Genomic DNA, 18,011 nt, shown 5'->3' with positions numbered 1-18,011 from the left:
GCATGCATGGATAAATCTTATCTCAAAATTCAAGTGCTGTGAGTTTAACAGTCACACACACACACACAGTACATGTACTGTAGTTAGTGTTACTGTTAGTGTTTGCAATTTTGTGTGATCATTGCGCAATACGGAATGCTTATTCAGATCAGTTGCTATGAATTATAATGAACTCTCCTGTCTACCCACTTTCCCGACTTAAATTTCCCCAAACTTGTATTTGTTCCTTTTTCATATTCTTTGTTTTACATTTCTAATAAGGGTATAAGCGATTTTCTGACCTCGACATAACATGAAATAATAATTCCTTCCTAGATGTACATATTTATAACCACACTTAGTTTAACTATAAGCTTAGTTTGTTGTGTAGTAACAAATGCTCATATTGTATTATTATACATGTCACCCTGTATTTTCTGAATAAATTTTGTTTAAACCAACTCATCTATTGACTCACAGTCACATCTAATGTGCCAACCTTGCTCAGTCGCTGGCTCAGCAGTTACTACTTTTCATTACAATTTACATTGTTTTATATTTTTTGTAACACTAAATCAGTATTTAAATGACTAACACTCAGTAACAGGCGCATGCTGTTAGTGTTAGTTACAATTGATTTTTTTACACTTCGTGCAGTTATGCTGGTACTAGTTAAGTAATATAAATGTCTTATTCAGTGCCTTTGGTATTCGGTCCTCATGGTTATGCCAGCAATTTGCTTGGTATCAATTAGTAAGTGTTGAGCAATGATGTATTGTATACATGTAATTAGTGATTACTCATAAGTAGGGTAATTATTGAGTTCTAAGAATGTTGTACATGTAAAATGAGCACTACACTTTTTCAGACATGCGGAACAAATTAATTAATTGTGATGTGTTCTATATATTGTCTGTTAGTGTTAAACTTAATGTTGCCAGTCATCGTTGGAAGCAAAAGTGGAAGGCAACATGATGAAATAAACATGTTCATCATCATAATCAAATAAAATTATAAATGGTCTTGCTAACTGATTCCTTTGGTGATAGATTCCCTTTGGATCAAATTGATGTTATGTTTGATGTTGACTGAGCAGTGGCCTGTAAATTATGGTTCCTTGCAAGTACATGTATTAGAAACAATGGACACTATTGTGTGTCAATTGTAACCCGCAATAACTGGCTATAAGTCAGTCAGTCCACTCCAGGAAAGAGGAATCAGTCCTTCTTGTGGTAGATCACTTAAACTTAGACTCAGTTAAACAATGCAGAGCGATTGTACTGGTCACTACTTTGAAGTGGAACTGCCTGCAGGCAGAAATCACACATGTATGCACACATGCACAAGGTAAATCATGCTGGACATACTTCTTTGTTGTTTTCAAGAGATAGTGACAGATTTTGAGAAAGAGTGTGAGACTGGATGCGATACCTACTGTAAATGTTTTTTTACACAGAATAAATGACAAATTTCCCCTGCTTAATCTTGCCTAATGAGTAATTGTCACGTTAGTTTTCAATCCAGCAAAGGGTCACTTGGGAATCTGATTTTGGGGTACTGGTAAACTGTTGCCAACCCTTTGTTGTTAAATGACCCATTGCATTAAGGAAGTTGTGATGAAAATGACATTTTTTAACATGAAGTTGTAGGGACGGTAATTCAAATTGTTGAATATTGAATTGTTATAATAACTAAGTAAACTACTGTGTGTACATTGTATTGTAGTCTTCTTTAAACTTTAAAGAAGAATACAATACAATATACACACAGAACTTAAATTAAAGGCAGAACCAATCTGCGAGATGAGACCTATGTGAATTAATTTATCTTAGGCAAAAAAAAATAAAAAATAGGTGTGGTTAAGGTAACATAACATAGCCAAAAAAAATAGGGTAGGAAGGTAGGCAATCACCTTTTTTTTTAAAACTTTTTTTCTAATGTATACAAATTAAACCTACTTGACAATGACAGGGAAATAAGTGTGCGACTATGGATATTCTTTTGAACAATTTTGAACTTACCTTTAAAAAAACAAAACTTAGAAGATCAGAGGAAATTCAGGAATTTGAGACGATTTCATGGCTCAATTGGTGTTTGTGGCTTAATTCTCACTTAAATAAATCTACCCACAAGCGATTGTAAGTCATTGGATCTAATGTGCCATCCTCAGAGTCTTTAAAGTTCACATTCTTGAACACAAACTTTGTTCTTTCACTTTCAGTCACAAGTGTTCACAGCAACAAGTTATTTCCACATGTTCATTTTGGTGGTCGCACTTTGCCATTAGCAGAGCAACCAAGCGTGTAGCACTCTCAACCGTATTTCATTGCGTTTTCTGCACTCGTTTTCTTGTTTTCATTTTGTTTTGTTTTGACAAATGTAATAAAAAGTTATAGAGTCGGCCCCTAAAAATAGGGTAGGTCGGGTTACCGTAACCACACCTATTGTTTTTTAGGCCTCACCCAGTTACTGGAAGGATCGAGTCATCTTTTACTTCTAGGAACATTCTTCCTGCAGTCGGTAGCCTGGTTGGTGCAGTTTCCAATCTGTTAATGTATACATATATGTTCAATCCCCAGGTTAGACGAGGAGCTTGTTTTCAGAATGTACTCTGTGCAGACTTTTATCTGATAATCTGTGTCAGAACACCTTGTCTTAGTTTTTTACATTCAGTCAAGTTGTGTGGAGTTTCTTTGTTGGGAGGGGATGCTTACAATTGGGGATGCTAATTAAAACAAGGGGGACTGAAAATGAACAGCTGTGCATGTTTTATTTTGTTATTTCAATGTTTTGCAGCATGTCTGAGAGAGGTGAAGGAGGTTCGGGCTGGCAAGAATTCTCGAGATTTTGACAAGTGGCCCGAGGACGGCAAGAAAGCGGATGCCAGAGTGTGCTTCATAGTCTTCTATGGTAGTGACTTCAAGCTGAAAACTCTCTCTGTTGTTGGTAAGGTTTGGGTTTTTGTTGCTGTTGCTTTTTTGTCAACACAAATGTTTTGTGTTGTAACTTATGAATTATACTTGTATTTGTAGACATGAGTTTTGCAAGCATTCACAATTTTCTGTAAAATAGTAAATCAAATGTTAAAGCTCCAACAGAAGACAAGGTCTTTTCTTTCGTCAACATTTTTGCTTAAAACTAGGTAAAATTGTGATACTAAAATTTTACTGAAGTACACTGAGCTTAGCTTATATTTTTAATTTTTGCGAAAATGGCAGAATTTGATGTGTCATTTGAATATCATTTGGCCTCTCATGGATAATAAGTTGTTGACAGTATGCATTTTTAAAACTAAATTAAAACCATTTTTTTGGAAATTGTTGCCTAACTTTGCTGTTGGTGGACATGATTGCATATGAATATGTCATACAATTGAAAGGAATGTCTCACAAATGCAAATGTTGATTAAGTATGTCCTTATGACTAACTTAGTAACTGATTTGTATGGCAGAAGGGGTCTAACTCTAAGTCGACCAAAAGTGGGTATACAGAAAAACTCCTAGAGGAAGTGCATCTACAGGGAATGCACCCACTTTTGGTTGACTTAGACCCCTTCTGCATTCGTATGCGGTATCCGATACAAAGGAGTTAGTACATGTAATGTTATGTTCTGTGCAGACATTTTTGTGTGTGGTCACTGTCACATTTAATTTTATGTTGTTTGTAGGAATGGTTATGTTTCAGCCAAGATATTATGATTAGAATGATTGGTAGACTGTCTCATTTTTTTTAACGATAGACATTTTATGTTGGAACTTTGACTGATTTGTATTATTGTTCAGTGTTACTGAGATAGTCATTTTATTCTGTGTGTAGGAGATGAATATATATGTATAAGCCAGACCACACGAGCTTGTATCAAAGTGCAGGTCCATTGAAGTATCCTACTCATGTATTCTTACTCAGGGATTAGCCTGGGAGAAAAAGGCAATGGGACATTTGTCCCCCTCAACCAAATTCCGATGAGACATAGTCGAAGGCAAGAAGCGCCAAAGAGGCCTGCACGCGTTTTGACCAAAGATGTAAAATGGTGCAATATGGTGCCATCTGAGAATTAGCCGCCATATCGTGTTATCTCTGTATGTGTGTGTGTGTGTGTGTAGTCCGATGTAAAGTGTACATTTGGTGGCGCAGTGGTACGTAATCTCAATGCGCCCTTTGAGGCACTGAAGGGAATTGTGATGGAACATTTTCAGATTTAAATTTTAATGCGCCAATGGCGCAGGGCGCACTAGTAAATGAAATCCTGCTTACTAGTAGTAAATGATAGTAGTAACACTACGGTAATGATAAATGAGTAGGATACTTCAATCGACCGGTGCTTTAATGATACAAGCTCCTGTGAGACAGACCATTATGATTTGACTGAGTAATGCTACTGTGGAACCCCCTTTTAAGACCTTCAAAAATATGGAAAAATGAGGTCTTAAACGGGAGGGAGTCTTAAAATGAAGCTCAATTTATAGAAAGTATAAACAGAAAGGCCGACAAAACCTTGTTAAAATAAACAATATTTTGGTACTCTTAGTCTTAAATTAAAAGAGGGGTCTGAAAAAGGGGGTTCCACAGTAATAGACTATCATATTTGTCTTTGACAATGACATGGTGATTTTATGTTGCAACTTGGTTTAACCTTGGTTTCAGCCAACAACAAAGATGAGTTTGGCCTATGGATGAAGGGGTTGAATTACCTGGTAAACGAGACACAGGAGGCACTCTTTCAGTTGCAGCTGGAGCGATGGCTTCGCAAAGAGTTTTACCTCATGGAGAAAGTGGGGACAGAGGTGTAAGTTATGCTGATTTGGGCAATGCTTGTACTTTTGACAGAATTTGCAATTTCCATGACAATTTGACAGCTTTTTCTGTGCATGTGGCAATTTGCCTCGGTGGAGTTCAAAAACAAATGATTGTATGTTCTCAGAGTGAAAGGTATCGTTCTGAGGCCAAATTGACACGATCCCTGACTAATGCAAAGTTCCATTAACAGTAGACTTACAAAAAAAAATCAAAGAATTGTGTTGTTGTTGTAATAATTGAAACCTGGTTTGGTTACAACTACAGTTTATAAAAATAAGACCGAGGAAAGACAACCTTTCAGTTGCTACATCTGGTAATCTGACAAAAATCATGTCCTTCAGATCTGACATTTTTAAAAGTTTTGGCGGCAGGTAATGTTATCCTTTTGGTAGTGGGGAAAGCAGTTATATTCTGAGGAAATTGCGTTTATTTTGAGCAATCAGATCAGTGTCATTATAAAGCATGAACTTTAAATTTCATGGTAGAGAGGATGTGAACGTTGTTATCCTTGCGACTGCAAAATGTGTGGATGGAGCTTTTACTGTTTTAGTTTTTGTTGTGAAGTTCTTGCATTTTTTCTCATCAGTCTTTAGTCTGGTCACATTTGACCCAGTTCAGGGATAGAGTTTCTGCAGTGTTCTGCGGTCTTGTGTTCAACTGGTGTCGTTTTTACCACTTATTTTTATTTCCCTTGAGTATGATTCATCCATTCAAGGCTGTTTGCAAGTCCGACCCAGTGGGTATATTCAAGCTTTTAGCCTCCTGTATTGTAATTGCTCACACGTTCTCCATTATTCACATGTTTTTACCCTTCAGCTAAGCAACTAAGGTCACGGGCAGACTTCTGTGACTGGTTTTGCATCCAATGCTGCCTGTCTTTGACTCTGCATGTCTGCCTGTCTGTCTGCTTCTAAAATCCCAATCTGTCTGTCTGAGGCTGTCTGTCTGCTTTTCACTCCTAGTCTTTCTTTCTCTCTCTCTCTCTCTCTCTCTCTCTCTCTCTCTCTCTCTCTCTCTCTCTCTCTCTCTCTCTCTCTCTCTCTCTCTCTCTCTCCTCCCCCCCCCCCTCCCCTCAATTTGTTGATCTGTCTCGCTCTCTCTTTCTCTGAACTGTAGTTAAGAGTACCATCAGGATTTCACCATCTGTTTTCCTCTCTCTCATTCTCACTTTCTCTGCGCCTCTTTGTCTCTCTCTCTTTCCTCCCCCCTTTTCTCTGGTTCAGAAAAACAATAGAAAATAACACACGCACACAAAAGAAAATAGATTGAAAGTTATTCAGCCAGCCCAGAACTCCATCATTAGAACTGTCACTGCTATAATCAGTGTCTGTAAATTCTCTTCACAAAAGTTGGTGATCTGTTAACAAACAATATTCGCCTTTCTACAGTCTGTCCTCTCAGTCATCTCTAATAATGTTAACCAAATACATTTGTTAGCACTACCTGCTATGTCCAGGGGGAAAAATCAGGTTAGACTGCTTCTAATGTCTGGATTCGTGAGCGATTCACTCAGTCATATTGATTGCTTTCCTTCCTCCAAATCTGCTGTCATGGTTACGACTGTGATTCTAAACTGATGGATTTGCTCTGGTAACCCAAATAAGTCTTTGCCATGCAGCACTAATGGTGAAAGTAATGTTTGCTGCAGCGATCGCAGAACAAACGGACAATAATTGCACCAGCGATAAATGGAAAATATTCACCTTAATTAGAAGGGATCAAGTACAGATAATGGCTTAAAGGTGCTGTGCTTCTTGTGTGAGCGATGTTGTGCACTACCACATATCTGTCCAGGCTTTTATGTGGAATACGACTACGTAAAAGCATCATTCTAATCTGACGTCTACCAGCGATCTACAGCCTGTCTGTCTGTACAAACAGAGAATTTGTTGAAAAATAACTGTTGTTAGTGTCGACACATATTGCAGTTTGGAGAGGGGGTTCAACAACAACAAATCCAACTACACACAAAGCAGTCACTGGCTGTTGATTTTCAGCACACAGTGGATTACCCACCGTTTACTTTTATGACCTCCAAAACTCTGAGCAAATAAAGTCTTTTAAAGGAGGGAGTCGTAAACTGGAGGTAAATTTGGAGAGTTTATGAACATGAAATCTTGAAGCTAAACTTGACTAAATGTAAAAAGCAAGGTCTTAAAAGGGGGGAGGTCTTAAAAGGTTGGTGTGACTGTTTCAATCCAACACAACACAGGCTAAGGCCTAAAAAAAAAAATAGGTGTGGTTACGGTAACCTATTTTTAGGGGCCGACCCTATAACTTTTTATTACATTTGTCAAAAAAACAAAAACAAAAACCCAAGAAAACGAGCGCAGAAAACGCAATGATAGCGAAAGCGCCCGAGTCGCACACTTATTTCCCTGTCAAGCAGGTTTAATTTGTACACATTAGAAAAAAAAGTAAAAAAAAAAAAAAAGTGATTGCCTACCTTCCTACCCTATTTTTTTTGGCTATGTTACCGTTACCACACCTATTATTTTTTTTGGCCTAACATGGCAATAATATATTTATTCAAACTGGAATAAATATACAACAAAATACATCAAACACAACAATCAATCGACCATTCGCCCTGTTAGACACAACATTCACTCTCACACTTTCACCTTAATATAATACTATGAAATAAACCATGACTAGAGTTTAAAAGTTCACGCCCGCAGGCACTGTCCAACCCGTTAGTGGGAAGTGTGGGGGAAACTTTAAATTAACGAGTTAGACTTTGCGAGAAGGGAAAGGGAAGCTGCAGCAGACGGCTTGAGGTACTGGAAGACGCAGTCACTACGCCAATCCCCGAGGAATTTAATCACATGGAGGGGAACGCCTGACTGCAGCAACCAGATGGCGCCCCAATACAAAATCTGGTGACGAGCTGACAGATAGCGTCTGTCGGATGTTGTGAGAGTGTGGGTGCGCGCGCAACCACATCTGACGCAACATCCGGTGGAGCGAACCAGGCTGACGAAAACAATCGTCTGCTACAAACAATGCCACAACCTCTGTGCTGCGCCGATTTAAAAACAGCTTTAATAAAAGCTGAGTCATATTGTACCCCAGTGGAGGATGTTCTTATAACACATAAACATTCTGAAACGATCTGTGGAGATGCATAACAATAGCTTATAATAATGCAAGAATGATTGTTCCTTTAAGAATTTTTTTAATTTTTATTTTTATTTCTTTTGGAGAATTTGCACTCAAAGTATAATGGGGAGTAATTTGCCTGTATTTTCTGGTTAATTTGCTTACATGATTTTTGCAGTGCCAGTAGGCATTTCTTCTTGCACTAGAACAAACTGGCAAGTAACAGCTTGCTTCTAATGAAAGGGCGAAACTCATACATGCTACGGCAGCATCTGATAGTGATAACCAGTGGAACTGAATGTATTCCGTTTCCAGCCCTGCTTGTATGAATATTCAGATCTCCCAAACCTCTAAGTAGTCTGTGTTTGTATTCGTACTTGAAAGAAGGGAACAATTCCCGAAAGTATCCATTCTCAACATTTTCGGTCGCATTGTTACTTGATCTATCACCGAAATGTAACATGAACACACTCGCATAGACTCACGCACGCACACACACCAAACACACACACACCAAACACACACACACACACACACACACACACACACACACACACACACACACACACACACACACACACACACACACACACACACACTTTCTTTCTTTCTATTGTGCTAGAAATATCTGACAGTTTTTCATTTAAAATGTTGGCTGGTGGAAATATAACTTATTCATCTTTTTACATTTAGTCAAGTTTTGACTAAATGTCTTAAAATAGAGGGGGAATCGAGATGAGGGTCGTGGTGTATGTGTGTGTGTGTGTGTCTGTCTGTCTGTGCGTGTGTGTGTGTAGAGCGATTCAGACCAAAGTACTGGACCGATTTTTACATGAGAGTTCCTGGGAATGATATCCCCGGACGTTTGTTTTCTTTTTTTCGATAAATACCTTTGGTTTAAACATAAGTTTATTTTAACAAAGGTTACAATCATGACATGTATACAAAGTTCACAGAAACAGCAACAAGCTAGAAGCTTATAGTGGTTTTCCTGCATGACAGTACAACATAAGGCGGTAACGGCTGAAAAATTTGTCTCAATAAACCAAATCTATTAATAACGTAATGAACGTTGCATAATGATGATAAAGAAGACAGTAAAGGAAGGAAGGAGGGAAAGAAGATGAATAAAAGAAGAGGGATGGGTAGGAGATGTGCAGAAGTTAAAGTTGTTGTCCGGCTTGTAGAGCATTTATTCTGATTTACCCAAAGCGGCCTGAACGTTTAATGAACGAGTGTACGGTGGGAAAAAAAATTTCCTGTTCAAATCTGAGGAATACTGTCTGTCTCCGTTTAAAAGGTGGGGGAGGTGAATTATGTAATACCTTTGATGACGTCATATCCGGCTTTTTGTAAAAGTTGAGGCGGCACTGTCACACCCTCATTTTTCAATCAAATTGATTGAAATTTTGGTATTGCATTTCAACTTGACGGCTTAAAAATTAATTAATGACTTTGGTCATTAAAAATCTGAAAATTGTAAAAAAAAAAAAAATTTATAAAACGATCCAAATTTACGTTTATCTTATTCTTCATCATTTTCTGATTCCAAAAACATATAAATATGTTATATTTGGATTAAAAACAAGCTCTGAAAATTACAAATATAAAAATTATGATCAAAATTAAATTTTCCAAATCAATTTAAAAACACTTTCATCTTATTCCTTGTCGGTTCCTGATTCAAAAAACATATAGATAGGATATGTTTGGATTAAAAACACGCTCAAAAAGTTCAAACGAAGAGAGGTACAGAAAAGCGTGCTATCCTTCTCAGCGCAACTACTACCCCGCTCTTCTTGTCAATTTTACTGCCTTTGCCACGAGCGGTGGACTTACGATGCTACGATCCACGAGTATACGGTCTTGCTGAAAAATTGCATTGCGTTCAGTTTCATTCTGTGAGTTCGACAGCTTGACTAAATGTTGTATTTTCGCCTTACGCGACTTGTTTATTTGTGTGCGTGTGAATAATGTGTGTTGTGTATGTGTGAGTCAATAAGGAACACATTTATTGGAATTAGTTGTAACAAGTTGTCACTAATTTACGTTGATGTTTTATTTCCAGTGTGACTCTGAAAAATTTGAAGGCATGGCTGCCCCGAATAAACTTCAAAATGTCCACAACAAGGTTGAGAGAAAAGTTTCAGGTAATGTAGGTGAAACTAGTGCTTTGGTAGGGGCTTTCATGATATCATATTGTGACTTGGTGAATTTTAAACAACATTAGTTCCCTGGAAAATCTTTGCCTTGTATTTTCATAATTGTTTAGCATTTAATGTAGGGCTCGTTTCCACTGAACAGTCCTTCGGTTATCTTTGAATGCTGTGGGGGTGGGGGGGATGGTTGTGTGTGTGTGTTTTAAAGATATACATGTATATAATTATTCACTTTTTATACTGCAAGTGCTCTTCAGTTAAAGCAGGTAATTGGTTTCATACTGAAGTTTTCATGCAATTTGTGTGTGTGTGTGTTGAAATGGATAACCGATATGCAGTTGTTTTAATCTACGGTGGTACCTGTTATGAGAGGCTACCCTTGGGACCAACCAAATGTGTCCCTACATTGTAGGTGTCTTCTCATGACGGGTTGTCTTCAGTCAAATTAATGAACAAAAACCAAGGGAACGTTTCCTGTATGGAGAGTTTTTTGTCATTTGAGAGGCCTTACATGCCAGGTACCCTGTACCTTTTTTGTTTTGTTTAACTGTTACAGGAGATTGACTCAGAGGGGCGAGGAGAGATAGTGTTCCCACAGTTTGCAACTCTCTATCACCACCTAATACATGCACAGCAGGTGAGTGCGTCTACACTCTTGTTTGTTGATGGTACATATGTACTTTTATGAAGTTACTACTTTTGGGCTGTGGTACAGGTGTACCTGAACTGAAGGAAGTAGATATTTTTTACGTGTGTCCTGAATTGCCATTGTATTTGGTACTTTTGTTGATATTGTGAGACAGCATGCAGAACATGTTGATTGTCGTGCAAGTGACCCTGTCTTGAGATTCCAGTTGAGTTAGCACTAATTTTCTTTGAAGAACTTTCAGCATAGTCATTTTGTTGATATGTTAAAATTTGTGTTTGTTGCTATCAAGTCTTTAGTAACCTTTTCTAATTGTCTGTCACAACTTGATGTATCGAAAGACAAGATTACACTCAGAAAATAACTACAGGCACGTTTCATGATATTGAGGATTGCAGTTTCCCTCTCACACACAATATTCCAAAATAATAAATAGTCAAACAGGGGCCAAAAAACAGTTTGCACCAAGAGTTCAACTTTTTATCTATCCAAAACAGTAAAAAAAATTATATGAACATTCGTATTTCCAAGATGATTGGCGTTCCAAGACGCTATATCCTAAAAACCCCAAAACATGCTTTTACAACTTCAGTGCATAATAACTGCCCAAAGGTGCTGTTTAAAGCAACCATTGATAATAATTTTTAACATACTCCTTGAACACATTAATAAAAACGGTTAACTTGCAAATAAAGGGACAGTATTGATCAGAACAATGGTAAGATAAAGGACGCTACTTATATTTTGTACATTTTTTATCTTTATCGTTTCCTGTAGACCTCAGAAGTTCTAACCAGCTTAAGAAATCATTCTAAAATCGAAAAACAAACATCTATACAGTTTGTACGCAAAGTAGATTGATATTTGACACAGTCACACAGACATACGTGGGCTATGGGGCAACCCTACCCCCTAAATTTGAAAACGGGGTCAATTTCTTAACTGCATGCATTCAGCAAAACAATCCCTAAAAATTAATTTTTTTCACAAATGAACTTATGACTTTAGAAAAGCATTCAAAAATGCATATATACAACGCTTTTTCTTTGGTCCCAATTCAAGGGGGTGTGCTATTCTCAGGTAACACTGTGAACGCTCAAATGAGACTTGGTCACATGTCAAAATAGTAATCCCCCCTGTTGTTCATGGTTCGTTGGTGGGATTTTTTTTTATCTGAGCCATTGGCAAGCATGAAATGTCATCAACATTAGGAAAGACATAGTATCTCCCATTGTCTTTTGCGCGCAAACACTTCACACAGATCTCCTCTCGATCTGGCCCATCGGGGAAATGGGTTGACTTGGGGATGATCACCGCCCTGTATCTCTCCACCTTTCCATCCATGCTGACAAAGTCAGCGGTCACAAAGTCCCCAACTTGAATGTCTCACTGTGGGACAAAGAACCTGGTTTTCACGACTGGCACCACGCGGCATCCAGTGGCGTGTTGTGGGTAGACGTCCATTGATTTTGATAATAATTTTTATATTTTTAATTTTCAGACCTTGTTTTTAATCCGAATATAACATATTTATATGTTTTTGGAATCAGGAAATGATGAAGAATAAGATGAACGTACATTTAGATCGTTTTATAAAAAAATAATTTTAATTACAATTTTCAGATTTTTAATGACCAAAGTCATAAACTAATATTTACGCCACCAAGCTGAAATGCAATACCGAAGTCCGGCCTTTGTCGAAGATTGCTTGGCCAAAATTTCAATCAATTTGATTGAAAAATGAGGGTGTGACAGTGCCGCCTCAACTTTTAAAAAAAAGCCGGATATGACGTCATGAAAGACATTTATCAAAAAACTGAAAAAAACGTCCGGGGATATCATACCCAGTAACTCTCATGTCAAATTTCATAAAGATCGGTCCAGTAGTTTACTCTCAATCGCTCTACACACACACACGCACACACACACACACTCACACACACACACACACACAGACACACATACACCACGACCCTCGTCTCGATTCCCCCTCTATGTTAAACATTTAGTCAAAACTTGACTAAATGTAAAAAGAAAAAAAAAATTCAAAAAAATGGGATAGCGGCGAAACGGGATTGCGCCAAAATGGGATGCGGTAGTAAAATGACGCTTGGCTTGTTTAATGTCGCCAAAATGGGACGGCGGCAAAACGGGATTGCACGTAAATGGGATATTGCGCGAATTATAAACGAAGGAGTAGGCCCTAAGTTTCTCGTACGAGATGTTTACTGGGAGTAAATATTTGGGGAGTAAAAATTTAGTTCCTTGTGAGTTCTTTTTTCGTACAAGATTTTTACTGGAAGTTTACTCCGTCCGAGTCAATTTTTCGTGGAGTAAAAATTTTGTGTTACACCGGTTCATGACCGTTGTGGTAACGAGCGCACATTGTTGTCTCTATATATTGTGTTCCTACGAATCGAAAGTACGATCGCCAAGCCAGTCTGTCATTGAAGGCAACGTTCGATATTTCCGTCTGTCAGCGTTGCCAACGTTCGACAGATTTTACTACTGTTACTCACAAACTTTCAATTTACACAATGAAATGCCAATAACATGTACACACAAGAATGGGAGACGAAGGGAAAACCTACTAGCGATTGAAATTATGCAAACGAACTCACAAATCCCTCACTTTCCGAATGCAAACGCTGCAAATCCGTATGCGTGCGTCGCTGTGCCGAACGTTGGGTTGACGAACGTTGCTGACAGACGCAACAAAACTTGATCAAAAGGCACTAAAAACGATTAAATGTTTTACTCACTGGGTATCGCATTCCTCTTTTTCTTCCTGCAGACGATATGAAGCGGTTGAAACGTCGTTTCCGATTAAAGGCTCGGTTATTTCCGTTAAAAACGAAGTTTGCCGAACGTGTGATTCAGTCTACAGACACCGGTCGGATCACAACAAAAATGTTCATTCTTTGCGATTTTGTGATACTGTTGATGATACACCTGCTTTCCAGTGAAGAACATCAATAAAATGATGTTCACAAGCAAGAATAACAGACAAAAGCACGCGATGTGTAAAATTAGGCTTTGCTTTGCAAACAAAGCACGTGTTTTTTTTACTGACAGACACTTTCGGTGGTGATTGAAAATTTTTCCAGAAACGGTTTTATGCTCCCATTTGATATTGTTTCCCTATTTTCTCTAGTCAGAGACTAACCTTGTGTATTAATTGAATTAATAACCCCATTATCATAAGTTTTGTGTGTTATTTTTGTGTCTGTTGAATCACACTTTGAGATGGGGTCATGTGACAGAAGGAAATGGTGTCTGTCAGGATTCACACGTTCGCTTCGAAAAACGCGCTCAAATAATTGCTCAAACACAAACATTTTAGCTTTTATTTATTTTTTTGTATTGCAAATACCATACTTACTCATGCCAAGCAGAAAAAATGATGAAAATCAACACAGTAAGCAAGTAATTTGAAGGCAAAGTTTACACACATCAAAGAGTCTGATTACCGTGAAACCTGCCTACATTTCTCCAAATGAAAGCCTTGCTTACATTTTCTTGCTGAGGCCGCAAGAAACACACATGCATGCAAGTTACAGGACACACACACAGCCATGCATGCATGTTTATACACAAACACATGTATACAGGGCACACACACAGGCACGCATGCATGTGTATACACAAACACGTACACACACACACACACACACACACACACACACACACACACACACACACACACACACACACACACACACACACACACACACACACACACACACACACACTCACACTCACACACACACACACACACACACACACACACACACACACACACACACTATCAAGAAATTTGTTTGTAGTGGTTTACATGTGTGGAGAGGGCAGGGGTGGTCATTTTATATTTTTCTTTTCATGACAGTGTTCTATTATTCTAAGGCAGATAACTATTTAACCAAATTTTCTGGTTTTAGTTCTGTACATTTGAAGTAGTATTTGCTATTCTGGAAATGATAAGGTGTCGGAGACATCCTGTTGGACAGAGCATTGTTTTAAGTGTATAAATAAGTTGAGTGATGATCTTTTTTTTTCAGCTCGTTGTTGAGAATTTTGACAGATGGTTTGACCCAACTCCACAAGAAAAGTAAGATCAAAGTATAATTTGATTTATTTCATGAGATGTGTGGGTTATAAACTTTTTGTTCCGACTAGTTTTCGTGTGCTGGAGTAATGACAATGTTTTGGGAAAATGTGAGGATCTTATTAAGAAATAAAATGACAGCACTTGTTGGAATTTGTGTTCTAGAATATGAAATCAAAAGCATGCAATAATTCATATCAGAGCAATAAGGTAATTGAGTCTAACTGTGTCATGAATGAAGGTAGACGTAATGCAATAATTTGCTGTACAAAAAATATGTAAGAAACGTAGGTCGGTTACTGTTTTACTTTTTTTTTTTTTTTAAACCATGATATAGTTTTCTCTCTCTATTTTTGAGGAAAAAAAAATCGTTTTAGCTATGTGGCTTTTTATTGGCCGGTACTTGTGCGAAATTTGTCCCCCAGTTGTCAGAGAAGATAAGCTTTCCTTCTAAAGTCTGCAAAATCGAGTCATTTGATTTTTTTTTCAAGGGCCGAATAAAGTTTTAGAGTCGGGAGGGAAATATAAGGTTGGTTGGGGTATTGAAAACACCGACTTTTTTGTTTAGGCTTAACCCGCTTTATTATATCATTTGGACTTTCGATGCATACATTTATTTTATTTTCATTTTTGTAGATCTTTTTTTCTAATATAATTTTGTTGTTGCAGACTGATGTCCAGAGAAAAGTTTCAACAGTTCATGGTTGAAGACCAAAAGGTAATCAGTTACCGGTACTAATTTTTACCAGAGAAATGACTTTCCATACAAAGTGTCATTGTCATAGCATGAGTTAGTGGTAACAGTCATGAAAAGTACTCTTTGGGGATTGTTTTAAGTTCTGAAAAAAGGAAGAAAGAATTCAAATGAAAGCAGTCAGGAAATTTTAAGTATTGTTTGTATCATGTAGAAGAAAAGAAGAACTTTGTTCTAGTCCATGTTTAAACCAATGCTTCAAACTTTACCACTTTTAATTTTGGTTTGTTTTCTTTTCATCTTGTATGTCTTTTATCAGAAAGTATATTTCAGTAAAAGAAAGCATATTAATCAGTTATGAAATATTCCTCTGTAGTTGAAAATCTTGTCACTGTTGACCAGTACAAAATCTAACGGGACCTGTTCAAATACATACAAAAGTGGAGTACAGGGGGGATATGATATTTCAGCAGATATGATTGTCACACTCCTAATAATTGTTATATTTTATCTTTCTGGGTATGCTCTAGGGGATTACGAAGCAGATTTTGATTATTATATTTATATTTGGAGTTAGGGACATTTCTTTGTTACAACGTCAAACTTTAGGGTAACCCCTGCATAATTATTTTTGAAATAATCTGGTTATGACTGTAATACATTGGCAACAAAATCCTTTCGTAATCCCCCAGAATGTTATATTCTGCACAAACTGCACACAAAATTATTGCTCTAGCTAAATTACAGCCAGAGAAATCGCAACACCCAAGATGCAACTGCCGCAAAAATGGCTGAAATGAGAAAAAGGACGTTGAAGATAGAACTATTCAAATATTGTCTTCATTGACACATGCATATGACACTTTTGACAAAAACACAGACACATGAATTTTAGGTATGTTATGGAACCATTATCTGCCAAAATATAAAAAAAAGGTTTTTGAACAATTTGATCAATTTTGCACTGGCCCACCTGCCCTTAATAAAGGGAGAATACTCCATGGCTTTCTGTGTCGTACCAGATTTACACGAGTTTTTTTTTATAATATTGAAATGCGAGCAAAAACAAGCTTTTCAATATTTTAAAAACCAACCTCGTGTAAATCTGGTACGACACAGCAATCTGTGTAGTATTCTGTTTATCCTACATACTGTACTTGTGTGTCTTTTGCTCAAAACGTCTTGCAGTCGAAGCGCCCAAATTGAAGACGTGTCTTAACTGGCCCCTCGATCTCTTCCAAAGCCTGGTGAAATCTTTGACGTGAAAGCAAAATGACGACACTCTAGAAAGTAATGCGTGACGTGTACGTTCTCAAAATTCTTCTAGGGGAAACAGCAGGCGCAAAAGTGTTTCCAGAATGACACTTGACTCCGCGACTTTGTCATCATGAGCAGTGGAAAATTAGATTCCTGCCAGACTTGTTTGACACGACCTCATTTACATGATATACACACGTGTGAGTGTATAGTATAGTTATGACATGGGTGGTCTCTCTCAGGTATGTAGCATAATTTGCATGATGATAATTGTGTTCAGGACCCAAAAGCCACAGAGATGAGTCACATCAAGCATGAGATGTGTCTGTTCTTGGACGACCCGCTGAGAGCTGTTGGTAATCTCTACTTCACAGAACAGGAGGTAGGTTTGTGTTGTGAGGTTTATCATCAGGTGCTGTTTGTATGTGACTTTGAGAGAACGAACCAACAAACAAACTTTATTTTACAAGAACAAGATGTATTCGCCAGTACCAGAAACATTTTTTTTTTATTTATGTTCCATTATTTTTTTCCATGTGTATGCTTCTTTAGTGAATATTATATGTTTAGTATTTGTTTAAGGACAAGTTGGTTGACAGGGGGAATGTGTGCTTCTGTTAGTGTGCCTCTGTGTGTGTGTGTGGCTTTGTGTGTATGTTTTTGTGTATGTGTTTGTGGCTCTGTGTATGTGTTTGTGTGTTTTCTGTTCGCATGTTTGTCGGTTAATAAATTACATTTTGTACTTCATGAAATCCAAAAGAAATTGTCCATTTGTGATTTCTGTCAGTCTGTCATTTCCAGCATTCTGCTTCTAATTCTGTATGGTTATGCTTGTTCTGAATTCATGGAATTTCATATTTTTGTCTTGAAATGCATCACTGGGAACATTATTTTTGTGTGACAAAAATGCACATAAATTAAAAAAATACTGTTCTTTGGATTTGTTTCTTCATTTTGTGTACGGAATGTTCTATATTGTTCTCAGTTCCTGGACTACCTGTACTCCCCACAAAACACGATATGGGACAGTCGGCATGACGTCATCAACCAGGATATGGAGCAGCCCTTGTCCAAATACTGGATTTCTTCTTCACACAACACGTGTGTACTTTCAACTAACATTCTTGATTAAGCTGTTGCTTATCTTATCTTACTGTTATAAAGATGTGGTTTTATCATTCTGTCATTTTAACGTGAGTACAGTGCTTTTTGGTCTTTTTGTTGTTCTCTCTCACGTGCAGTCGCCATTGTTTATTTGCATTCTGCAGGGTT

General features: G+C 37.6%; 2 protein-coding genes across 2 annotated transcripts in view; one reads left to right on the top strand and one right to left on the bottom strand.

The window, feature by feature from the left end:
* Positions 1-18,011, bottom strand: part of LOC138969046 (origin recognition complex subunit 6-like) — a 591,738-nt gene that overhangs the window by 184,275 nt on the left and 389,452 nt on the right. The gene's annotated exons all lie outside the window — the stretch shown is intronic.
* LOC138968932 (1-phosphatidylinositol 4,5-bisphosphate phosphodiesterase gamma-1-like) overlaps positions 1-18,011 on the top strand; it is a 59,997-nt gene that overhangs the window by 1,600 nt on the left and 40,386 nt on the right. Inside the window, exons 2-9 of the mRNA XM_070341612.1 lie at positions 2,776-2,925; positions 4,624-4,765; positions 9,947-10,028; positions 10,594-10,674; positions 14,742-14,791; positions 15,458-15,506; positions 17,020-17,121; positions 17,725-17,840. Coding sequence (XP_070197713.1) covers positions 2,776-2,925; positions 4,624-4,765; positions 9,947-10,028; positions 10,594-10,674; positions 14,742-14,791; positions 15,458-15,506; positions 17,020-17,121; positions 17,725-17,840 — 772 coding nt within the window. The remainder of the gene's footprint in view (positions 1-2,775; positions 2,926-4,623; positions 4,766-9,946; positions 10,029-10,593; positions 10,675-14,741; positions 14,792-15,457; positions 15,507-17,019; positions 17,122-17,724; positions 17,841-18,011) is intronic.

This window comes from Littorina saxatilis, linkage group LG1 (assembly GCF_037325665.1).
Source record: "Littorina saxatilis isolate snail1 linkage group LG1, US_GU_Lsax_2.0, whole genome shotgun sequence".
Lineage (NCBI taxonomy): Eukaryota > Metazoa > Mollusca > Gastropoda > Littorinimorpha > Littorinidae > Littorina > Littorina saxatilis.
The sequence above is the reverse complement of the archived record's forward strand: the minus strand, read 5'-3'. Positions and strand labels throughout refer to the sequence as shown.